This window comes from Tyto alba, unplaced genomic scaffold (assembly GCF_018691265.1).
Source record: "Tyto alba isolate M040663 unplaced genomic scaffold, T.alba_DEE_v4.0 Super-Scaffold_2, whole genome shotgun sequence".
Classification (NCBI taxonomy): domain Eukaryota; kingdom Metazoa; phylum Chordata; class Aves; order Strigiformes; family Tytonidae; genus Tyto; species Tyto alba.
Window position 1 is genome coordinate 46,324,411 of NW_024881282.1, and position 26,369 is coordinate 46,350,779.

The 26,369-nt window shown below is 36.0% G+C and overlaps 1 protein-coding gene across 1 annotated transcript in view; it reads right to left on the reverse strand.

The window, feature by feature from the left end:
* Positions 1-26,369, reverse strand: part of PTPRQ (protein tyrosine phosphatase receptor type Q) — a 108,882-nt gene that overhangs the window by 57,310 nt on the left and 25,203 nt on the right. Inside the window, exons 15-25 of the mRNA XM_042793207.1 lie at positions 25,261-25,443; positions 24,450-24,551; positions 21,850-21,970; positions 18,318-18,478; positions 16,585-16,730; positions 9,623-9,788; positions 8,863-9,153; positions 8,302-8,577; positions 7,358-7,509; positions 5,316-5,457; positions 2,768-3,037 (exon numbers count right to left, since the gene is read on the reverse strand). Coding sequence (XP_042649141.1) covers positions 2,768-3,037; positions 5,316-5,457; positions 7,358-7,509; positions 8,302-8,577; positions 8,863-9,153; positions 9,623-9,788; positions 16,585-16,730; positions 18,318-18,478; positions 21,850-21,970; positions 24,450-24,551; positions 25,261-25,443 — 2,010 coding nt within the window. The remainder of the gene's footprint in view (positions 1-2,767; positions 3,038-5,315; positions 5,458-7,357; positions 7,510-8,301; positions 8,578-8,862; positions 9,154-9,622; positions 9,789-16,584; positions 16,731-18,317; positions 18,479-21,849; positions 21,971-24,449; positions 24,552-25,260; positions 25,444-26,369) is intronic.

The following is a 26,369-nucleotide window of genomic DNA, read 5'->3' on the forward strand; positions in this document are numbered from 1 at the left end:
TGGCTACATATTCTGTGACTAATCTTAGACCACCATAAATAAGAAGCTGACAACAGCTATAAAACTGTTTCCATTCCCATCCATGAATCTCCAATTCCTAGTACCCAGTCACCACAAAACAATTCATGCAAATACACAGTTAGGGAAATGTCCTAATAATAACTAGTTTGTTGTAAATATGACTAAGCAACAACAAATAAACCAACAATAAAACAGTAAGAAAGGGACTGCAGAATATATGTGGCAAAAAAATACATGTATTGTAGTATAAATCCTTCACTTAGTAAAACTCCCAGTGATAAAACACATAAGCCGCTTGTTGTTACAAAATAAAGTCTGGGCTTCTCCTGCTAGCACAACCCTATGTAACACAGACCTCAAGAGACTAGCAGTTGTCTCTCAAGCCCAGGCTTAATACCACATCCACAGCTCCTCCAGGCTTTCCTCAAGTACTAATTAATAGTCAACCCCAAATTTCTCAGAAATCCTAACTTTCCCAGGTGCCAGGCTTGTTTAACATTACTAGATGCCTTTCTCCCATCCTCCAAGAAGTGAGGTGCCTGGGAAGCCTCTTCCTCTTCTCTGTACCAGAGGGTAACAGAGCCTCCTCTAAGACTATCTCCAAAACCTTCTGGTTTTAGACAAGTCTAGTTTTAATCAGGCATTGGCCCACCTGTCTGCATATCCATTCTTGCTTGAGCTCTGAGTCAGGGTTGGCTGTTCAGCAGCCCTGACTTAAAAGGAAGGGTGGAGAGTTACAACTGGTGTTGAGAAGTGTACCTAGATGCACAATCGCATGCATCCACATTCAGCACAGCAGTTAAGGTCACTACGTTATTTCCAGCCAACACTGTAAGAGTATGCTCATCTCTAATATTTAAACGCTTCCTTCAAAAGTTGATTTTTAACCCTGATGATGGACAGGAGTTTCTGAGTGAACAAGAGGGTGAATGAACCAGACAGAAGTCTTAAATTGCCAAGGAGCCAGACAGAAGGGGACCAGAAGGGATCAGAAAATAGAAGAATTTGTAGGAGAGCTGATATTGATGAGGAAGCCAATTTAGAGAAAACACTTTTACCAGAAACAGTTATGAATGTGCCACCTCATTGTTCAAACAGGGGATGTGGCCAGTCTTTAATGGGATGGACCATATTACCATATTACGAGGAGGGGCAGCCATCAAAGTACAACCCTGGCCATTTTTACAATGTTGGCCACATTACACCAGCAAGAGGCTGCTCTGCTTGTCTGGAACAAAAGCAGCAGTAGTTCAGTGGACGATAAAGACGTGGTCTAGATTCATTCAGACATGCACATCCACAAATCTAATTTTAAGAAGCATGGAAATCAAAGCTCAGAGTGGGGCACTAGGGCTTTGTGAATAGGAGAGATCCAAAGGCTGAACATAAAGAGGTGCATGCTGCTCAGAAAGCTACCAACAAGAAGTCTAAGCTTAGGGGAAAGTCTGATCTCCTCCAAGTTCAGGTATCTGATTCAAATCTATACAGTAGACCTGTCCCCTTCCATTTGTCATCCAGAACCTAAACCCTGTTGCTGACACAGACTCTTCCATCTATTATTTGACAGAACTGAACAAAACTCACTCTTTCAGTTGAAATATATATGAGAATGAGTGCTGCAACTCATCTTTTAAGTTATTTGGTAACTTACTAATTAAAGTATTACAAAAGCTAGGTTTAGTTTCTAAGCATCAGGGGATACAGTCGTGCTCCCCCATCCCACCCCCACATTTCCTAATGATCCAGTTCTGAATTAGAGAGCTCCTCAACTCCACTGCATGAACTGATGTCACTCAATAGGAAACAAAAAAGGGAAATAAATGCAGTAATTGCTCCTGTAATTCAGTAGGAAGGTGAAGTATTTTTCTGGATCTTGCTGAACATTATTTTATATTTTTATATTAAACTACAACTGAAGAAGAAAAAAACAAGAGAAATAATCCCAAGAGTAGGAATCATCCCTAACTGGGGAAGAGAGCTGAAATGGGCATTTGCTTCCTGGACTGGGATTTGGGCTCCTCTCCACTTCCAGTTTAGAAGCTAGGCACATAGCTATTTACACAGAAGTAACACTGTAATTTTGCACAGAATTTGATCTCCGAGTTTCAGGTGCCAAATGAAAGCACAGCCAGGATTAGGTGAAGTGTGAAGTGTGCGTGGAGAGAGAAAGGCAGGCAGACTTTGGGTGACAATTTCTTAGTCTAATGTCAAAAAAACTGCCTACATTCTTTGGATTTAGCTCACAATTTTCTTTCTTGTTAAAAAAGAGTTATGACAAAGTCTTCTTGAAGAAGTTAAATTCTCTCAGTTGCACAAATCTTGACCAGCTTTATTGTCAATCAGTGAAGTCATAGCATTGGCCACTGGTAGAAACAAAACAACAAAAATTTTTCTTGCTCCAAAATTTTTCAGACTTGCAGTATTAAATATGCTAAGGGCACTAGCAACAAAGTGGAGAGTATAAGACAAAAAATAATAGGTGATCAGAAACAAATAAAATAACCATTCAAACTCAACACAGAAAAAGGTACTCTCTCTGTGCTTTTTTGAAATGGTAATTAATTCTTATCACCAAGTGTATTCTAAAACCAGAGAAAGAGGAAGCCCTGTTTCTCCTCGTCCACTATTAGCAAGAAATTTAAACAGGAGGATTTAGCTGCCTGAGTTGAAGCAGGTATTTCAGGCCCTCTTGTTTCATAGTCATCATTTAAATTAAACAAAACAATTAACTTAAATAATTTGTTACCTTCTTCTGGAAGTGTACTAGCACTGCATATCTGTTCTTCACCATCACCAGCAGATGTTGCAGCTTTTATTTTAAATTGATAAGTAATATTGGAAAGCAGATTTCTAAAAGTATGCAGTGTATCATAAGATGAAAAATTTGTAGAATTTCCTTCAACTGTTATGATGTAATGGGTAATTACACCGTTGGATGAAGCCGGAGGGTCCCACTGCACTAGGACTGATTGCCAACTCGTTGCAACACAGTGAACATTCTGGACAGCATCTGGTACTTAAAAGATACACATATACCAAAGATTAACATTCCCACACAATTAAAATGGTAATCACAGAACAGTATAGTCAGAGAAGCAGATCCAGTGTTCATAGAGAGGGTCAAACATTCCAGTGGCAGAAAAATTCATAGAAGAAACACACTAAGAGAACAAAAGTATGTCTTTGTCCTCATTAGATGGTTCATTTCCAACTACTATGAATATGACTGATGCTAGTACTTGAACCAAAAGAGAACATCTATCTGACTTTTTCCTAGTTGTGTGCTCCAATTTTGTCTTCACATCTCTTCATATTTGCCACATGATTTTTTAAACAAAGTGTAGTAAAACATACACAATAGTGTGAAACCCATATACGTACTCCACAACAGTACCAACAGCAGAAGTTCCCTATTTATCTGTTAGCATTGTTTCTTTCAGGCACTTTATCATATCTCTCTGTCCTTTCAGCAGAGACACAACCTGCACATAGGTCACTGAGCAGGTTTCAGAGCTGTCATATCAATGCTATTACCTTACTGATCCCCATCTCCTTGATGGTTCCAGCAGGAGAAGTTTTTTTAAATGCTCATAAAAATTTAGTAAAAGGTAGCAAATATTATACACATGCTGAAAATAGAGAAATTATCTGTGAACAATTGATTAAATGGAACAACAAATTAAAGTATCTCAGAAAGGGCTAAATTGCTGGCTCTACCAGCTAAGAAAAAATGAATACGTAGTGAGGGGTGTCCCAACCTACCTACTCTATTCAAACATATCCAGGAATCCATAAAATAGTGAAAAGACTGTCAGTCTGGGCCTGTCCCCCAGAAATAGTGGGAAATATGATCATTATCACTGCACAGAGGTAAATTAATCTCTTTAAAATGATTAATTTTCTTTTCAGAGTTCAAAGAAAAATCTTGTTTTAATAAGAAGCATCTGCAGCAGGAAGAAGATTAACTGGCACTTTTAACAAAGACTACAGACAGAATCCTTAGATGAACTCAGTGAGGAACTGATCCAGCTATTGCCCAAAATCTGGGTTGGAGGGAAAGGAAACAATGCTGCAACTGGCTGAGCATAAAATCTGAGAAAAAAAGTTGTAAAATGACTCGACCATGCTCTTGTGGGCAATGTCTCTCCAGCATTTCTGAGGAAAGTATCATGGAATGTCAGTGATGAAATGAGACAACTGATGGATGACCATTGCTCTTGGGCAGAACAGCCTCCAGCTGCAGGGATCCAACAGCCAACCTGAACCAGTTCAGTGATGGTCCAGATTTCTCATCATGTTGGAACTTCTGGGTACAGTAAACAACATCATTTTTCCCAGAAGCCCTGTTTTATCAACTCTGGAAAGAATATTTCACTGGAAGTGTGGTTGAGAAAAACTGTAGTCACCTTGTGAGATCTTCTGATGCTTCATCTGCTCTCTTTGCTGTCAGTATAAAGGAACATGGGAGTTAAGACACAGTTCCCTAGTCCATGCTAGTCCCCTGGCACTGGTAACCCTTATAAAGTACACGATGACCCTGGGGAACCTGGCAAAGGAGCTATAGTTTTGCACAAAGACCAGCTTCATACACATGCAGAGCTCTGGGGTTCTCTTTAATGAATGTTGAATATTCACTTTCATGTGATAGAATTTTTCATTTTGAAATAACCCGCAACTTCAAAAGATACGTAGAAGGCACAAGACAAAACTGCACATAATTAATTAATTAAGCCAGCTATTTTGCGTAGTTCCACCCAGTTGTCAGGAAGAATAAGATCCAACAAATTAGGATATTTAATTAGTGGCTAGATTCCCTTCCTAAAATAAATCATAGAAAAAATCTTTAAAATTTGTATTTGTTTAATACAATTTCCAGTTCATTTGCCAATCTTTTGTCCAGCTGCTTTTGATACTGCTAAAGTTTCAGTTATTTTCACAGGGAGCTGAATTATCACTTTGATCTGCAAAGACTGATATCTATCTAATTTTCCTCCCTTTATCTGTGATGCTATTAAAAGATTTATAGTAGCCATATAAGCCTCTCATTTCAGATGAGGACATTTCTAATTCTACACTTCCGACATCAAACTTCAAACCCAGCCTATCCGGTACAGTAGGAATGTGAATCTGTGTTACACAGGCAGAAGACAATGAGATAGTGTTATGTTATGCTTTTTTTGGAGGAAAGAGGAAGACTGTATGCTTTTTTTGGAGGAAAGAGGAAGACTGTTGTTCAGCCATACAAGGAATATATGCATAAACAGAACTGCAGCTTAGAAAAAGTCACGTCTAACCTGATTCCAACGTTGTAAACTGGACAGCATTACTGAATTGATTGCCATTCCCAAGCTTGGTAAATGCAGAGACACTGATAAAATAGGGGCTGAATGGTTCTAATCCAACAAGGTTTGCCTCATGGTTTGAACCTGAAATGTTCTTAAGGAAGGAAAAATTATTAGTACACAATTAATCTGTGTAAACATTGTGGGCCTCACCTCCAAACCACTGAAATGAACAGAAGATTCAGAGCCATAGTCTTGCCTTTTCTACTCTGAGTAGCTTTCAGTCAAAGTAGTCCCTGAACTCAATTAAAAAGAATGCAGGGTCAAATTTTTTCTTTCCCTTCTCCTCTCCCTCTTTGACTGCAGCTTGTGAGGAAGATATGCCAAAGGATGGCATCATAATTACCATAGCATTGTTAGAACAGATTAACTCCACATATGCCTTTTTTTAGCAATACTGAGAACTCTTGTCACCTCTACACCACCACATCAAGCCCTTCTCACCTTCTACTTCCTTGATACACCTCTGTGGTGGAAGAGGTCATGCATGGGTCATAGCTTCTAATTTCTTTTACTTTACCTGAGCCAGACACACAGGCTGATGAAGAGCTTAAAAAAAAAATCTAAAAAACACAGTTCAGTTCCTGGTAGCTGTTTTTCCCAGGGCATGCAAGGCATATTTTGTGCAGATGTCAAGAGGACTACTGTAGAAGCAGGGAAAGGGCTGAATTTCAGCAAGAAAACCTGATGAACATCTTGTGGGATCCAAATTATCAGAGAATTATGGTGCTTAACTACAATATTTCTATAAAAATTGCTCTGCCTGTCTTGTTGCCACAATATAAATCTCATTTCCTGCTCATATAACATTACAAAACATGAAGAAACAGGGTGTAGCAGACACATTCAAGTGCTCTGGCCAGTTTCTGTATTCTAATTGGGCTTGAGTCTGCCTCAAATGGACAGTGGAGAATAATCTTTGGTGGTTCCCATAAGCACCCAAAGAATATGTTTCCAAAGGCAGATGGCTGAAGAAACCACAGTTCCTCTTTCGTATGTGCATTGTGCTCCCCATCTTCCAAGGGTTATGGAAGAAACTGGGGTGATGCCAACGCTTCATCGCACAGTGGGGAATAACAGCAGACTGCATATGGGGGTAGCACAGGAGGCCACCCCGTAGGGACTGATTTCCACAGTGTATACGCACAACAGCAGCAGAAGCAGTTTCCTTGCATGCTAAGTCTCTGCAATAAGAACTGTATTGCTGAGGAGTTAAAGTAACGAAGCTCCTCACAGTCCCACATGTACCTTACACTGCATGTCTTAAAATTGTATCTCACTGCAGCAGTGTTTTTTCCCTACAGCTTTTACAAGTGTCTTGGGTGAACAGAACTTACTACATAGTTTCTAAGCCTGAGATGCAATCCTGACGTCAGTTTGCTGCCTTTAGAGTTCATGGCTCCTTTCTTGAAGCTATCCAAGCAAGCAAATTTGAGCAGATATAAATGCCTTTATCAATTTTTGTATATCATTTTAGAGCACCTTTTTCAGTTAAAATTTACTCAGTTATTCTTATACTGTAAAAATTAAAAAAAAAAAAAACCAAACAAAAAAAACCCAAAAAAACAAAATCAAACCTCTAAACAGTTTTAAACCATTTTTCAGGATGACTGGGAATGACTGTCTTTTCTTTTGAATCTTTAAAGTCCTCAGATACTAAATAGTAAAAGGTAGTCACAAAATACATAACTTCTGTCATTTTCCAACATCAAAATTGCACTGAAATATGAATTAAAGATTAATAAAGCTCATCATTAATTAAATATTAGAAGCTCAAAACAAATTAAAATCTAACAAATTTTTTCTATCTAATTTTAAAAATTGGAATACAGGCATGGTGGGAGGGAAAGTAAGCTGTTTTAACAACTAGGAATTCAGAATAGCTTCATAATTCTAGGAGCATAACAGACATTTAATATATTTGTCATCTATTTTGTTCCTAAAGCATGAAAAAAGTATTTTAAAAAAATAAACACTGTTAATTGTAAACATACCTGATAAGATAGTTTTGCAGTGTTGTTTTGATAAATCTTAAAATGATATCTTATAATAACACCATTTGGCTGGGGACTTGGATCCCATTTTAGCCACACGGAATCTGCAGTGTAGTTGGTAACGGTCAAATTCTGGGGTGGAGCTAATGGCACTGCAAAAGAGAAATGCTATTGAGTTCCAAATTACAAATAATCCAGGCAAAACCAAACACTGGAGAAGCAGGAGAACATATGTACTTTTGTTACTATTTGTATCTGAACCCAACAAAGCAGTACTTCATTGCTATTAATCTTTTTCCTTCTCTTTGGCATGAAATAAATTTCATTAATCTAGAATACATGTTTAGTCAGCAAGGGATCTTCTTAGAGATCTAATAAATCTATTAATCACTTAAAAATCGCCATTGTCAGAACTAAGGCATTTAACAAAAGCCATATAACATGTATTACTGGAATGTGATATACTTCACTTCCTACATCGTATCTTGAGTGCGGCTTAATATATATTTACAAGATCTATCATTTGCCATGCAGGTGAAAGGAGGTCCATATAAAAGAGACCTGTGTGAATGTGTCAGAAATGTTTCCATGTTTTATAATTTTTCAATTACGTGAGGAGATGAAGAGAAAGGTATTGTTGCTTGCTTCAAAATCCCTGACACATGGCAAACTGTAACAGATTCCAAAGGCAAAAGACATTTCTCCTTGGAGTTATTTTTGTAATCATATGCAGAATGCGACCTTCTCTTGCACACTGTAGCAGGAGGAGAACTCAGAAAAGACTTCCCTTGTAGTGCTTCCTTCTTCTGAAAGCTCTTCACGTACAGACCAATGGAAAATGAATCCTTCATCTCAACACTCTCCATGTCTGATATTCAGATCTAAGATGGATGCAGTAACATAGGGGCAATATTTCAAAGTTGGTTACAATTCTATTTGCTCACCTGACTCATCTGTGTAGAACTGAAGCATGGCAGGTGGACCAGGTCCTTTTATTGTTCTTGCAGTTGCATAAATGCTGTATAATGTGAATGGTAGAAGGTCTTCCAAGATGATAAAATTATTGGTGGTAGAGAATGAGTTATTCTTTTCTGGCCCGAATAAATTTAAATCATAACTTATTATAATACCATTTGGCTTAACAGGAGGGTCCCATGAAAGCATAACTGAGGTAGTTGAGAGATTTGAAAATGTTTTGATTATAGGTGCTGATTCTGGGACTACATGAAGGAATAAAAAAGAGAAAAACAAGGATAACCTCAGAAAAATGTGAGTTACAATGAAAAATATCTTTTAGCTATCAGTTAAAGTTGTGCTCTAAGTGGAAAATTGTATTTCGTGTTCTCAACACAGAAATATGTAGCAGTTGTTTGTGTCTTTGTATAACAGAAAAGCTTTAATTAACATGAGAAAAATAAACACAATACTTTTTTTTTTTCTTTCAGAAAGCTACTTATTTTTTTCTCTAAATTTCATTAGGAGTGAATAAAATATACTTATCTTACCATCTTCATCAGTTCTTATATGCAGACTTAGAGCATGCAGTTCAGAAGATCCTTTATCAGTGGCTGGTGTGATTTTCAGAACGTAATCAGTATATTTCTCCAGATTGTCAAAAATGATGCTTGTGTTGTAAGTAAGGAAAGACAGTATCTTACTGGTTCCCAGTTGCAATAAACTTAGAGAAACATGAAAGAAGACTAAGCCATTTGCCTGGGATGGTGGAAGCCAGCTTACATTTACAGAAGATGAGGAAATGTTTTGATAGACCAGATTTTCAACAAAACCATCTGGGACTATGAGAGATAATAAGCAAAAAATAAATACATGGATTACAGTAATATAGCATCCAAAAACAAAACAGAAATAAATGCTCACAGTATGATTAGTTTCTAATTTGTAGTATTTTGCACAACTTTTAAAAATCATTTGTATTTCACTATCAAAAGCAAAATATTTTGAAAGCATATATGAATAATCATTTATATTACATTTGTTTAACAAAAGAGTCTTAATGATGGCTTAAGACAATATTTTTAATTCTTGTATCCAAAGAAGAAGCTTGTGAACTACGTTTTAGTATTACAAAGCAAAAACTCAGATCAAAATGTCTTCCTTGCAAAAATAATGCAGTATTGAAAACAGTACTTACTGATTTTTTTTTTAACTTTGCCATTGTAACAGTAAAATGATTTTAAAGTTAGAGAATATTAAATAAATGGAAGCACTGATATACACTGAGCATTAAAAAAGTTATTAACTTACTATCCTGATCTGTATACACGTCTATTATTTCACTGGTTTTGTTTCCATCTCCAGAAGCTGTGCTTGCAGTTAACCATAGAGTATAATGGCTGTATTTTGCCAAGTCATCCAGAACTGCAGACTGGGACATATTGACATTGCTGTCATTACCAAAACTCGTTAAATTCTATAAGGAAAAAAAAAAAAAAAAAAAAGGTGCTGCCATCAAAAATGTTATTTGGTGATTGATTTATTTTTCCAGTTTCCCATTTAGCCATCATCATCACCACCAACAGAGATGATTCACCATAGTGTTCATGAGACATAAACCTACACTGACTCCTAATGAGTCCTGATTTTTACTCAAATACTTGAGCAATTTATTGTATGATGTCTATTGTTACTCCTTGTAAATACTACAGAGTACCTAATTGACTCCTGTTATTTGTAGCTGTTGAATGCCAATCCACCTTATTAAAAACCATTAAATCTGTAATACTGCAATGTGTTTATTCATACTGCATCAAGAAAATGACAAAAAAAGCATCATCTTCTAATTGCTTATACCTTACATGATCACACATGTGACTGCCTTGCCTGATCTGCATTAAGCAAATCAAAAGACTTCTATCATTTAATTCCTTTTTTATGAGAGTAGATCTTACAGAAAATAGTCTGATTTTTTAATTTAAATCTTGTAGAGGCAGAGATCTCACTGCATCACTTGAAAACTATTCCTTTTGTTAGTTGTGTTTTTCATTAAAAACATGCCATTATTTCTAGTGCAAATGTCTATACCCAGTGGATTGCATTAAAGTGAAGAACCAACAGAATTTATTTTCTTTGTGCAGTTACTTGCTAACCAAAGGATTTCACCAGAACCAAGGCCCACTTTTTTTTGAACTATGTAAAGGGTTAGTGCTCTAGATCAGCCCGTTGAAGCAGTCTATTCCTGTTTGTAATGAACCATTCTGGAAACTGAAAAGAAAAAAATACACATCAAATTATTTACATAAGATCAGCTATACCACATAACTGAATGTGTCACATCACCCACTGATTTATGGGAAGCTGATTTAGATGATCTAACCCAATTTGGTTCATGGTTTCAAACCTGTCAAGAGCTCATGTACCCCATAAGTACATTCAGCTCCAGCACCAGATGGGAAGTCAAAGCTTTGCTCCTGATTCGAAAAGTCAGTATCATTCCTCTCTGGCAGCCACACTGCCCGGGTGAGCACATGACATGGGCAGCATTTCTCAGGCGCAAAGAAGTCCTCCTAATTCTTCTGCAATATTTTCATGGTAAGCTGTATTTTGCCCAACCCCCTGACGAATTGCTAAGTATACATTCCAGTTATTTGTCCTGACCACTTTTTGGTGTTACATCTTATTCACACCCTCCATCTCCTTAAAATCAAAGATATCTTTAAATTAAATGCTTTCCTATAAAAGAGATGGTCTGACAGCAGACTTACTAAAACAGGAGGAAAGTGACTATAATGTTTGCATATTTAAATTCAGAAATACCACATATAAACACAGGCATACTAAAAACATATACTAGTGCTCCACCAAAGAGCTGAGTCAGTACTGTGCAAAACAATAGTTCAGTATGCAATCTTGATGTCTGTAACCTATACATACCAATTAATATATCTAAGGTAACACTTCACCAATTTTTTGTACAGGCAAAATGATTTTATTTTTGCAGAAAACAATAGGTGACACTCTCATTCATTTCTCTGAGATTTTTATACCAATATCTGAAGACCTAGTTTTGCCTACAGTCACTAGTGCTCATGTAACCTAAATAAGTAAACAGTTTGTTGGACAATGAAAATGTAAGCCTTTGTTTTGTATGTAGAACAGAAGCTGCACAAATTGGTGATAACAATTTCTATATCCACTCCTATTAACAGACTTAAAGGACACTGTTAAGTTTGTATAAAAGACTAGGTTAAGTCAATATCGTTGAAAATACTAAGACATTCCACCTTAAAATATGACTTCCTTCTAAATGTAGATGGAAGCTCACTGTCTTCACATAACTAACTGAAAAAGGCTGGGAAGAGCTTTGCTTTACACTTGGGTAGGGTAAGATACAGGAAACAGGGGATCAGATTCTATGGTATTTAATTAAACTTTCTGATGTTCAAGCACAGTATGACAGAAAATACCTTCTGACCCGTAAGTATCATTCTACTACTCTCCTGTAATTATTATTAGGCATTGTAATTATTAATAATTAGTAAATGCTATTAATAATATCTAATAATAAGATAAAAAAAAGACCTTAAATAATCCTCTGAGTTTTCAAAGTAAAAATGTCAAAGGTACCACATCAAGTTTTGATTCTAGATTTAATGGGAGTTTACTGGTATGCACAGCTGAAAATCCAACCCTTAGTTTAAAAAGCATATCTTTACAATTTAGTCAGCTGTTTGGCAGTTAAGGGCTGCCAGTGAATCAACATGAACACTATAACAACAGGCTTTCTGGTGTTTCAGCAAAAAATGTTTTAAGAGATAGTCCCCTTACTATGAGGAGTCCAAGGACTGGGGATTACCTCAAACTTCTGAGATGACAAAATATCGGAGAAGAATGAACACATAATTAAGAGTAAGGGTGAGCAGGAAGATCTGTGTGGGTACAAACTGAGAAAAGATGAAACTTGAAGTAATTGTACCCTGGGGATAGAACACTATAGGAAGTTTTACAATTAACTGTGGCTGCAGATGAAAGCAAACAGCTTAGGATCTTTGGCTACAGCTGAAGAAATTCTTTCTTCTGTCCCTTTCTTCATACATACATGAAAGAAGTTTTGACATAGCAAAGTATCAGATTATTAAAAGCAGCTAAGTGTAAGCAATACACACAAGCCATGAAAGTGTCAGCAGAAAGTAGTATCCTCTTCACCTCAGGAAGCGGCAGAAATTTCCAGTGGCATAAAGCTGCAATTAATTTTTATATAGACAACACGGTGCTGCTGTTCTTCACTGTTAACCTTTTTCCCCTGTTCTGTTTCCTTCTTTGGGTTCATTGTATTGCACTGTTGTTTTGAATTAGAGCATCACACAGTTGACTGGCAATCAGGTGAGAGTGGTGACACTGAGGGCTGATCCAAGCCATCCCTCAAGGAGCGTAATGCACACTCTTCCAGTATCAACCTAAGTGAAGATATTTCCTTTTTGTGTGCTGTACCATTCTGAGGCCATCTTTTAAAAACTTTGCAGTGTGTTTTAGGGAATTTCCCCTTTTATTCCCATTTTGGTCATACTGGTGAAAGAAAATGTTTGATTGTTAAGTTAATATAGCATATTGCTTGCATGCCTTGTCTGCATCCCGAGGGCAGATCAAGCTGAATTTCACCCTAATTGTATCAAGTCACGTTCACTTAGGTTGGCTTGAAGTACAGGGGTTGGATGAATTGGGTTCTAACGTTCAGTATCTAGAAGGGCAGTGGGCTTTTCTTCTCTACGTAGCTGCTGGTTCCCCTGTCTGGTTCAGCAGAGCAGAACAGTTATCGTCTGTATTGAAATTCCTACACTGGAGTACCTGCTCCTGGCAAAAATTTATATCTGTAATCAGCACCTTTCCCACTTTCTTGCTCATCAAAACACAAATAAAGAGAGTGAACAAAACAGTTTATTCAAGTCAATGATATGGCTTATAGATCAGTATTTAGCAATGAGACAATTACTTCCATAGATTTTTTGACTTCTTTCCTTGATAAGACTGAGAATGTGGGCAGTATGATTGCTTCAAGCACCATGCAAGGCACTGTGGAGCAAAACTTGCAAAGCTGCTGTTGCAGTGAAACCTCAAACTGTAGGAATCCAGCAGAGTCACAGAGAAGTGATGTGAACAAGTGATGCAGTGCCATGTCATCTGTGTAGGATGTGCCCTTCATCAGAATACATGCCATATCTTTACTGCACTGGGGCGGAGTAGGGAACATAAACCAAAAAGTAGCATTTTGCCTAGACGTATAGCAGCAGAAGATAAAAGATAAAGCTGAACTTGAACCTAGCCTAGTGCAAGTGATGGTTTCTTCTATTTGTCTGCCAGTCATTCCTCCCTCTCTGACACTTTTTCTTTCACAACCTGTCAGCATCCCCATAGAAACAGCCTATTTAACTACAAAACCCCTCAAATTTAATCTCCATCACTAAATCTTTCCTTCTGCTGTTCTGGTTCTGAATCCTAGGTCTGAGCATCCCAGGCCTTCTGACTGGACAGCCGCAGTGTGATTTTTCATGTAGACCTGTAAAGCAAAGAAACTATACATTATTTTTCTGCCCTATGAAGGTATGTAACATTTTTTTCTATTTTAAAGGAAAACTATTTTTCCTGCAAGTTTCTGCATCAAGTCAAGGAGTAAACTGCATCCTTTATCTCAGGTCTTTTATTTTTAACCTCTGAACAAAATGCTTTACTCTGCAGCTACTAATGTCATGTTTTTAACATATTCATAATCAGTGCTTTATATTAATTTTGTTCATATGCCTGAGAAGTTTGGGAACATGAGAAGTGAGAACTTGAGACAACAGAATAGCATTAGTTTTAGTATGACTTTTAGATCTATTTCAGATTACAACAGCATTGGAAGATGGTAATTTGCTTGATATTCTTCAGCCAGGATGTTTTTTCAGGCATCTAGAACATATGCTTTAAGATTTGGACCTCTGTTATTATGTCCTAACAAGGAAGCAGATGAAAGAGTGGCAGAGAATGGCTGCCTACAGCAGTGTGTCTGAGAAGGTGGGGTTCCTAGAAATGTGAAAAGATCATCTACTTTTTAAATTCTTCTGTATCATTTCCCAAACTGAAAATACAGTTTGGATAAACATAAGCAGAATGGTAACCCAGATGCAGAGTGTTCCAACTAAAGATTAGTTCTTTCCAAATGTGTGCAATACAAAATTTATCAACAAACCTTGCAACTACGTGGTTATACTTCTAAGTTACAGATACTTGTAAGCTGTGTGTGCATACACTCATACAGTTTACAACTGTTTGTATATGGCATATATATATATATAAATATATATAAAAATATCAGGCTGCCTTTCATACATGCATTTATCTGTTGTAAAAAAAGTAATACAAAATTTCTGACAGAAACGAGCAGGGAAGAGGTTTTTTTTTTCTCCTGTTTGAAATCTGTCTTGCACCCACAGGAATGTCAAGGTACAGAATAGGAGTGCAATGTCAATACAGTAGTTGCCATGCCAAATAGTGAACAGAGAGGCATGTGAAGGGCAGAGGGAGTAAGGGGAGCAGACAGATTAGGAGTGGATCATGATTTGAGAGATTAATGGTGATCTCTCATGGCCAGTAAGAAACAGATGCGACAGCAGCTGAAACCTATCTTCTGATGGCAGAGGGAGGGGTTAAAAATCAAAGCTGAAAGGGTAAAAATGGTACCTTCCACACCTAGAAGTGGAGTCAGTGCTTTTCTGCCATCCACCACACAATATGCCAAAGCAGTGGTAACTTCCACCCATGCCCCCATACTTTCCTTGTCCATCTACATCACATGATATTGAAACTGGACCCTCACCTTGCTGGGCCAGTGCTGCTGTGCTCCATCTTCCCTATCTTGCTCCTTCATTTCCAGAGTCCTGGACACTTCCAGAGGGATTTTAGCTCTCAGTGTGTCAGTTTCACCTTACTCATTCACCTCAGAGTTCCACCTTCATAAAGGCAGGAATAGCCCAAGTCCGTAGTCCTCCTCTAAAATCGCTTGAGTTGTCCAAGAATTAGATAAATGAAGACACTTTTCATAGGATGGGCTTGTTCAGGTAATGCACTGGTGTAAATGTTTATCCAGGGATTTGTTAGGCTAAGAAAAATGCTCTTGATATAGCAGTGTGTGCAAGCAGAGTCTGAAGCTCTGAACTGTAGCCCTGATTTTAATCTCATCAGAATGTGAATTCATGGCACAGTCCTGCTTGCAGCTGAAACTATGCAGACAGAGCCTGGCAGCTACACAGCTTCACAGAAGTCAGAGAAGTGTTATACACTGAAGTATGTCAGCAATTATTCAGTTACAGGTATTTATAAAATTTGTGAAAATTTTTTTCTAATTATCCTCAAACACATGGATACCTCACCCTAGACATATGTTGAGTGTAAAGTTATGCAGTAGAGGTAATTTTTCATGCATTAGTTTCTTCATGAATGTATATTTCTTATTTTCTTCTACATGTGTAAAGCTTGTGACCAAAAACCTGTAAAGGAAGCTTATTTCTTCTTATTATGTTTCTGTATCATAATACTTTCTTAGAAAGGAGAACAGAAAAACTATATATACAATTAATAAATGTAGTGCATAATTAAGGATGAAAGTAGCAACAAAAAAAACCTACATGGAAATGTGTGGCTCACCAAAAAAACATAAATAACATTTTATTTGTTTTTTATGCTTTATCTTAGGAATCTCAATATCTTTGTTCCAATATACTAAACAGTAATTTCCTTTTCAGAGTAACAAAAATATGAAATAATAATATAATTACTACTTTGACATTATCTTCTTATTTTCAGTACTGTACAAACACGCATTAAAAAGTAAAAACAGAACTGCTACAGAAATTTATTTGAATTGATAGATTAGACTAAAATAAACAGTCTTAAGGATGTGCAATGAATGTAATGGGTCTTGAGTCTATATTGTGCATATATATGTATTAGATGGATGTGTGTGTATATACGTGTACATATAAACTTTGCAATATAGAATATTACACAAAACCTATCTGTTTTAATGCTTAATGATATGAATGTCCAATGAGATGCACAACACAAGACATGATTACAAGAAGTGCTTCTCTCTTTATAAGTTAAAAAACTGCCTTGTGATAAAGGAAATACGAAAAAAACAGTATATTGATAACTGTAAAATTAATTTAGTCTTCAATTAATTATTAGAACACTTTATTGAATTCTAAAAAAGAAGAATATACAAATAAACTTACCTGTATGAATATTCCTGAATTATTTTTGAAATAAACTGAGTAGTACAGTATATTTCCATTAGGCTTTCGAGGAGGAGACCAGAATAGCATTATTGATGTGGAAGTAAGGTTTCTGTACACAACATCTTTCGGTGGATCACTTGGTGCTGGAAAAATGTCAAGTTTTAGCATAGCTAACTCAAGGTTTTGTACATTTTAGTGCCCAAGAAACATCCACTATAGATTTGACAACATCCTATGTCAAATAAAATGTATTTCTGATTATGCTATAAAAACTGCTTCTGGAAATTATGACATAAAATAGTAGATGTAAATAAATTTTTAAAACTCTGTTTTTTCAGACACATTTGTATTTAGCTGTATTTGTAAGCATATACTATTTTCTTATAGAATTTGTCCTGTACTTACTGATTTGGGTACACGGAAAGTCTAATTTGCAGAAGTGGAAGGTGACTGAGTTAGGCCTCTATGCTCCATATATAGTCAACAGGAATAAAAAGGATTTGTTTCAGAAAACCTAAATTAAAAGCCTTGTTCTCTCTTTGCTGATTATAAACAGAATTTAGGCTCCCAACTCATGTAGGGATTAATTATCATGTAAACCAGATGATAATTAAGCTTCAACAGTATGATAATTTCTGTTTTTTCCTCTTTTCTCAGCCTATTAAATGTGCAGGAAGGACTCTGTAGGTCTTCTTCAATTAGCCTCTCCTCCTACCCTGTAAAGAATACCAGCATATGGTCCTTCCTGGTAGCACAGTGATGTATCAGACTCAAATTCAGCTCCTTAAATCATCTTAAGAGGATTTAAATCCGTATTTTTTGCCATCCAAAAAAAGTGCTCTACACAACATGCAGTAGAGTACCAAACACTGCAAGTATCTCTCTTGCTTTGCACTGGTCTTGTTTGTATAAAGCACAAAAACATTAATTGGAGGGGGAACTCCAGGATCAGTTCCTAAAAATCCCGCCCTAAAAACTCAGTTCATGTTTCCATAATAGCTTCAATAGCAAAGACTGGGAATACCTACAACCTGATGATTTAGACAGTCTTTTGAGGGATGGCTTGGACAGATGCTAATCCTGCCAGTGATTGTGTGTTGGAAATTCAGTTTATCTATGCAGGATGATTCTGAAATATGTCTGCATACTATCCATTTTGAAACAGATCGTAGCAATAGAATTGATGGGAAAACCAGAAACAATAATTAAACTGAATGACTTCCAAAGCACGGTATATAGTATGGTCATATATAAAAGTCATCTATCATGTTTGCGGTATAAAACATTAAAATGGAAGAAACAAATCAGGGTACAGGTGCAGATTTCATTGTCAAATTAAAACCATTTCAGACTTGTGACAGAGACTCTAAAGAGTATTTTCCCTCTCAGAAGTTGCGTCACGGCAAGATAATGCAAGGACCTAATAAAATATATTATGAAATTAATTTGATTTATTTCAAAATTTAAAATGAAATTATTTTTACCTTACTTGTACTGAAAGGAAATGCAATGTTCTGCTCAGTAAATTAACAGAAATACCCATCATAATTTTATAGAGCCATAGATACATCTGCACACAAAGATAGACACACATACACACACAGAGGCATAATGTCTCTTCTTGACCAGTCAAATGCCACTTCTACTTCCGTAGCTTTATTAACTTAAATAAGGCTGACAGAAATTCAGAGCTGAATGAAATTAAAGATTCATACTATATATAATCTTACCTCCTTCAGAAGTTCTGAATGTTATAGTGTCACTCGTTATGTTGCCATCTCCAAACCTCGTACTTGCTGTTAGGTAAGCACTATACTCAGAGTTATTTTCCAGGTCTGTGAACTGCACTGATGTTTCTGTTACATTAACAATCCTTTTTGACATTTTATTCCTGAAGAAAAAGTATTTAATTAATTATATATATATACACCATTTCTGTACGTATACAACTGTGGCATATGATATAAAATTGAAAAATGTAATATTGTGTTAAATACAAATATTTCAGGCTTTTAAAAAAAAGACTGGGATAACTTTGGGGATTTTTTATGTTGAAAAGTTCACTTTTGTCCTGGTGCATCACAACAGGGCTCTTAATTTTGCTTAAAAAAACCAAACCAAAACAAGAAACCTGTAGAAATATACTTGTAAATTACACCAGCAAAGACAATGATTGTATGCAATATCAAGGAGGAGCATGTCCATCTAGTAACTGCTATCAAATGGTTATGTGGTACCCTTGGGAAGGACACAGTAGGGCATAACTAAACTGTCTCCCTGGACAGGAATAGCGAAATATAAAAAGATTATAGCAGGGAGCATGCCCTACTGTGACTCTGTGAAATTGGTCAGAAGGCTGAAGTTATAAATGGAATAATAGAAGATGATATGGAACAGGAATTAGCTGGTGCTGAGTTAATTCTGGTGGAATGTAGCAGGGGATCAGAATGGAACTCTAGTCAGGTCAAAACCCGACTAGAAAGACTGTAGGATATAACATTAATAAAACACTGGTATTACCATAGGTATGAAATGTTTATCAGAAAGTAGAATAAGATACAGAAATAACTAACTTGAATTCAAAAACTCTGCTATTTCTCATTACATTAACTTAATCTTTTATGAAAAAAACAGCAGGGAAAAAAGTTAGCTAATGTTCCATTCCTGCAAAGATTTCGATGGGAGTGGGTGCCCTGTGTCTTTAATAGGATTTCATACAAGGATGATAATTTGACAAGTAAAACTGAGTATCTTGATCCAGGAGTCACTGTGGAGCTCTTCACATACAAGAGAATGAGATCTAATTCTAAAAAAAAAAAAAAAAAAAGGAAAGGCTGATTCAATATTATTAGATGGGCTGATTTTAATCCTTTGATAAGTGAATTAATGTCCCATTAGCAAAGATCACCATCTGATACTCCTGAAATAAAGTTATATTAACAAATGATTGGAATCAGAAAATGTATGAGAATGAAAAAACTAAATTCTCCCTAACCTTTTCAGTTTTTGAGTGGAATGTCTCCTGACATGGGAAACGCTCTTGGTAACAGAAAGAGTTAACAACATTTACATATTTCCCAAACTTCTGACATTTTGAATAGTCAGGAAAGAGATACAAAAGGTTGCAGCTGCAGTTATCAAATTCTAGACAAAGAAAAGATATCTTTTATTGGACCTTTGCCCAATATATTCTTAGTAGGGAAAAACATCGCTGGTTATAATTTAAGTAAGAAGAAAATCCACAGCTTAGTGTTGCAAACACTTCTACTCACAAAAATTTGCTGGACTGGATAATGCCAAAAGACAATAGCTATGTACAAATTTAGCAATTTTGTTAATATGCCTTTAATACTCCAGAATTGCAGACTCAAGGAGTATGATTTTGTAGACTCAAGGCATGCAGAAAGTTGCTTTGCTACCTGCTAACACCCAAAACTACCCTGTCCTGTGACAAATTCCATAGAAGATAATAACAATGAAAACATTACAGATACTACCCTTTCTATTCTAGTAGTTGTGGATTCTTGTTCCCAATCCATTAAAGAAAGTTTACAAAATTCTCTGTAACTGTTGCAATATATTTAAAAGAAGGAACTTTTATTTAACAGCTGTATATATATTGAATGCCTCCCAAAAGCAGCAACTATGGCACGACACTTTGCCTTGTCAAATCTCACCCTGACAATGCATTTTATGACAATTCTGTTAAAATTCCCCTCCTTCTCCCCTCCCCAAATAAAACCTCCAAGGAAGGAGTGAAGTTGTGGCCCCTTTGAAAGCAATGGGAGTTTTTTTCCAATGTCCTTGCCTCAAGATGATACCTAATGCCTCTGTAATTTTAGATTTGGCACAGTAAGGACAGATAAGACAGAGGAGGGAGAATATGGAAGGAAAAAGGACAAGGCTTACCACAAAAAGTTATGTGGTTGCTTAATTCAAATATTTAGAAAGACAAATAATTAACAGTATTTAAAAAATAATTCTTACTAACTCATTTGTCATAATAACAAAAGCAGTAAGCTTTAAGGCAGTGTAAGGATGAAAAGTTGTATGACCCCAAGTCTTTGAACACAGACTGTATCTGTGTTCAAAGACCATAATACTTATCATGAAGTAACTCTTTCCTAGCTAGAGGATAGTCTTTAATTTAATGTTTTTTGTGGTTAAAGAGCACCAGACCTTGCCAATACAGTAGAAGTAATAAGACAAGCCAAATTTAATTTTTATGGATAGAAGAGCTCACTCCTGTTCACTTTATCACCAACTTAACTAGATGCTATATTTAAAAAAAAAAAATCAAGAGGAGCTGAGGCCAAACCCTACCCCAAAACTGTCCAGTAACATTAGAATAATAAATGTAAGCTCAACAGTTGTGTGTTTATAATGACTGCTGGTTTGCATATCTGGTTTACATCTCATAAGGTACACGTTAGCATTTGCTTCCTGCACCTTAGTAGTAGCAAAAAAATGGTACAGCATAAATGCAATATATTAGAAGTGATCAATAACAAAATCTTTTCACTCTCAGTAGAAGTTATACATAGGTCTTTGATGAGGTGTCACATCACTAAACCGAAGTATGTTATGCAGAAGACAGAAGCTGCAAGTTTTAAAGTGACAAAACTTCTTTTAAAGGTGCAAAAAGATCCCAGGAGGGATGACAGAGGGAAAAAAAAAAAAAAAAAAAAGGAAAAAGAAAGGATAGATAGATAGATAAAAAAAAAAAGAACCAGAGTAAATGAAAATTATCTGTTAAAAATACTTGTTTGCTTGTTTGCTATGAATATAATAAATACAAAATATAACAGTAGACATAACTGATTGCCCATACAAAGTCTATTAACACTGGTCTTACACACTTCCTAGAAAAGGAAGCAATCTTTCTCTATTTTAAGCCTACTTCAAATCTCCTTGACAATTTAGCACAGGCTTGTGCCTTGACTTACAATAGGCCTAATCAGAATATAATTTAAATTGTCACCATGGTCTAATTTAAATTTTACTTCATTTACCATAACATAACCTTTAGAAAAATGTTGAAAATGCTTAAAAATATTTAATACCCCAATTTTCAGCTACATTGCAACTGATTCAGATATATTATATCTGAATTTGTATATACAAAAGTCTAGTATTTTAAATGCTGGATTAATATTTGTTCTCCAAAAACGTGTGATCAACATATTGTGTAAGAAAAACCTAACATTCCTGATAGGTTACAGATTAATATTTATCCTCAGAACTACTTCCAGAAAATCTTACCAGACGTAAACTGTGTAATAGAGGATAATTCCATTTGGCTCCAGCGGAGGTTTCCATGACAACTTCACAGTGACACCCGACAACTGTTTTACAGAGAGGGATTCTGGAGGAGAACTTGGAGCTGTAAAATGAGAGAACAGGACACAACATCTTGTTAAACAGCTAAGATCGATGGGGTACGCAGCATCCTTAAATAGGTTTTTAATTATTTGTGATGGAAAGTGAACTTTGTACTACACTGGTACAGTATCCATCAACTAATGTTAAGGCACAGCTTCTTTTCCTTTTTCTGACAGATGATAAAAGAAGATTTTGCATGGTGGTGTTAGAACATCTGTTTCTGTGATTCAATGGAAAAAGTTCTTCATGAGAAAACTGAGCAAGAGATAGGTCACAGTGATTCACCTACTGTCCAAGTACATTGCTGTAATATTTTTTTTCCCTTCTAATAAAAGCAAAAGCTTTAAAGGTATGAACACATGTAAAATATAGCAAAATAGTTCCCCTGAGGAAAATTAGGTGCTGTAAAGAATTATACAAAACACCAAAAGGTAGGAAAATGAATAAGCATGGCACTGAGAGATGATAAAAATGTGGGATAGTAGGCAGCAGTAAAATCTATTTACTCCATCAAATAAGGACTACATTCATACTTTTAACATGTCACAAGGGCAAATATAAAGATAGGCATTGACTGAGACCCTTAAAATTAATTTTAAGATGAACTCTACATGACACCATATCACAACTGTGTAGGGAAACAACATAAGTAAATGAAAATGTGAGACCATATTTGACTTCATTCTAAAGTTCATATAAATATTGCTGAGAAAAAATATACCAATGCATGCATAAATGATACTGCTTTGTAATAGCATGTTATTGAGAAGTAAATGTTTTTCTTCATTTTGATTCATGGATATATGTATCACTATGAAGTTATATTAGAATTACTTTTGTTTTTCTCAAATTAAACCAAAGAGCATCATGCACTAAAAATTCAGGTCATAGCTGTAGTCATGCATGAAAATTGAGAATATGAGCATAGCTATTAGCAAATCTATGAAACATTTGGTCTGAACCTTGGAACACTGTGTTCCTGTGAATAAAGAACATGTGGTGTATTATAAATATTGTTGTTTTTCAGTTGTTGTTCCTTCTTACATTATCTCAAAAACTGGCATAAACTTTTTTGAACTCTGTACATTTAAGAAAGAAAATATTTTTCATGAACAAAGGTTCACTGAATTCAATGAATGTCTGTATTTACTAGCGAAAAATGGTGACAGCTGTATTTAGTGTTTAACTTGTTATATTATCCTTAGTGGCTATATAATACAAGATCTGTCATACTGTGAATGTCATGTCTTTTTGGCATGTCTAGTTCATTCTACAGTTCTTATTCAGAGGTTATTTTTTGCTGAAGAATAAAATCTACATTGCTCTGAATAAAAATACTCTATGCAAAATATGGATTTATCCAAATTAGCTGTTGCCAGTGTGCTCCAGCAGTATTACTCTTGAGCAAAGGTTTATTACTGACAGTGTGAATGTAAGCCCATCAACATCTTGGAGATCCATTATCATCAAAAGCTGGATTTTAGGCAACTCAGTGCTCCCTACGACATGAAAAGAGATTTAATTTGGTAATGGCTTGTGGGATGTTTTTGTCAATGTTGCCTTAGTCTAGGTTCCCAGAGACTTCCTTCCTAAGCAATGGAGAGGGACAGACACAGACTCTTCCAAAATGTGAGTCACAGCACCTAAGATGAGATTCTGCTTTGAATTTTTTCAGGATTCTCCCTCCAGAAACTATAGAGGGGACCGATGATAACTTCCCAGAACTAAACTGGGTACTAAAAGTACGAATATAATTTTGCGATTCCTCTGCTGATTTGTGACCTACCGTACTAACTAGCAGGGGATGCAAAGACTGTGTTCTACCCTCAGTCTGCAGTGCAGAACACTCCCCATCTCAGTTTGGAAGTCCAGTACTACCGATGACAGACTTTGAGCATTTTCATAATATTAATAATTCTACATCTATATATGTGTGTCTGTACATGCATCTGTTTAGAAGAATCCAAAAATCTCCAAACAAAAGAACCAGAAATGTCCCTTGACCATTCAAGCTGCCTTTTGGTGGTTTTCCCTTTCTCCAGCTCTCACGTATTCAGAACCAAACACAATATTTAATTCTAAGTTGTGGTGTATTTGATTAAAATAACATTAGTAAATCAAGATTCTTCAAATTCATCAGATATCGATAAGACCAAATGTCCATGCACAGCAATTGCATCATTTCATATAGCTTGTATTGGTAAATATATTAAATAACATAGATAGATAGATAGATAGATAGATAGATGATAGATAGATAGATAGATAGATAGATAGATAGATAGATAGATAGATAGATAGATAGATAGATAGATAGATAGATAGATAGAGAGTATGCTTGTGTGTAGATAGATAGATACATATATCAATACAGAGATATAATTGCAAAAAAAGTATGTAAAACCTACATGTCTGACCAGAAGTGTAAGATTAGTTTAAGACTACAGGCAGACAATGATACATTGCAACTTCTGACTTACCATCTTCATCAGTCAGTATATGCAGAGGTGAACTATGAAGGCCCTCCCCCATTGTGGTACTAGCAGACACTTCTGCAGTATATTCTGTATATTTCTTTAAATCTAAATAAAGAAGAAGAATTCAATAAACCAACCGTTCAGTGGGCCAAATTAGGTTTTTTAATGGACCATAAGTAGTTTTGGTGTGCTGAATAGGCACATCACTTAAACTGATTTGTATCTTTAGAGACTGAAATAAGGATTAGGAAAACGTGAACACAAAGTATTCTGCATGAACAAAAGAAAGGACAAAGCCTTAATTAGCAGTTTATACTTCATATTCCTAGAATACTTTACAGTGTGTCCTTGACTGTACTCTGAAAATTTGCTGGTTAAGGTACTGAGCTCCCAGCATTAGCTGCTGTGTCATGCCTCAGTAATAATAAAAGAACATAGAAAAAGAGACAAAGTTGAGTGGAAAGGAAAGTATTTATTTTTATCCAGAATAAAATCAGAAAGATATGTAGGTGACTCAAGTGTTTACTTTGTTACGATGACAGATACGCAAAGAAAAAAAAAAGTACAAGTTCCTTGTACTTTAAACGTCTGAAATACAATGAGATATATGTTAGACTCTATACCATTCGAGGCCCATTCCACCACTTTACAGCAGAACACAACAGGATATTTCTCAGGACAAGTAGAATATAACTTTATACAAGGAGAAGAAGGATTATGTCCAGCCAATGAACTAATTGATCTGCATCAGTCTGTTGATCCCTTCTCAGAGCAATTTACAGTTGCCATAAGTTCCATATAACTATATACTGGCCTGTAATACGTAGAGTCAGAAGAGTAGTGTTTATGACCCTTTGCTCAGTTCCATTCATACTCTTGAGATATACTGTGTAGGCCTGTATGATTCCATTGGGAATGGAAGGTGGAAAAAATGATAATTCAATTTCCATGGATGAGATATTCCTATAGGTTATGTTTTCTGGTGCAGAATCAGGAACTGGAAGACAAAATTTAGACTCATAGAAGATTTCAGTCAGTTTCACTGATTTGTTAAGCATTTTATTAAATGGGTTTTAAAGAAACTCATTGTAAACATTTGGATTTTTATCCTATTTTTTATACAAAATAAATTTTAAAAGAGGCTGAATTGGAAGATTAAAAACACATGACAGGCATACTGTAACAAGGTTTGGGTCATTTAAAAAAAAAAAAAAAATTGATGGAAGTCATCTTAACACGCCAGATAAAAGAATCTGGAGCATGACACTAAACTTTCCTTCTAACACCCTATAACTATCACTGCAATTCTCCAGTGGATTAGCTTTGGGAGATTTTGATGAAACTCTGCATTGAAAAGGCTAAGTAATTTCTGCTTAAGCAGTATCCAGAAAGGGGATAAATGCCATGAGAGGCAGTGAAATCAGCCCACAATTCTGCCTAATTTCATGGTAGAATGGTAACAAAGAACTCCCAAGAGCTCTTCAAACACACCAGCCTATTAATAGGTTGTGTTTCACTCAAAATGCTCTATTCTCCAGATCCTCCCTTGGTTTTACTCTTCTCATCTCAGAAGACATTTTTGCAGCTTCTCATCTCTACCACGGGCATCTGGAATTAAAATTTTTGTTCTGAACATCAGGGGAGTTAGGCACTGAGAAAGAACTAACTGCCTCAAAATACAGCTTAGACAAAAGATGGATGTCTAAGTTAAAGAGAGCAATAAAAAAGGTTATGTCTAAGGACATTGTATCAGTTGGGCGGGTGCCTACATACCTATGGTATCTGACCAAAAAAAGTCCTCAGAAGTAGCACAGAGCTAGCTTGGTGCTTCCATTATGACTACTGTTTCATGCAATCTAGAAACTAGGTGTTTGTGTCTCCGTTCCTTAAGAGTCTGACTTGGTAGGCAGGCCTAGACCACAA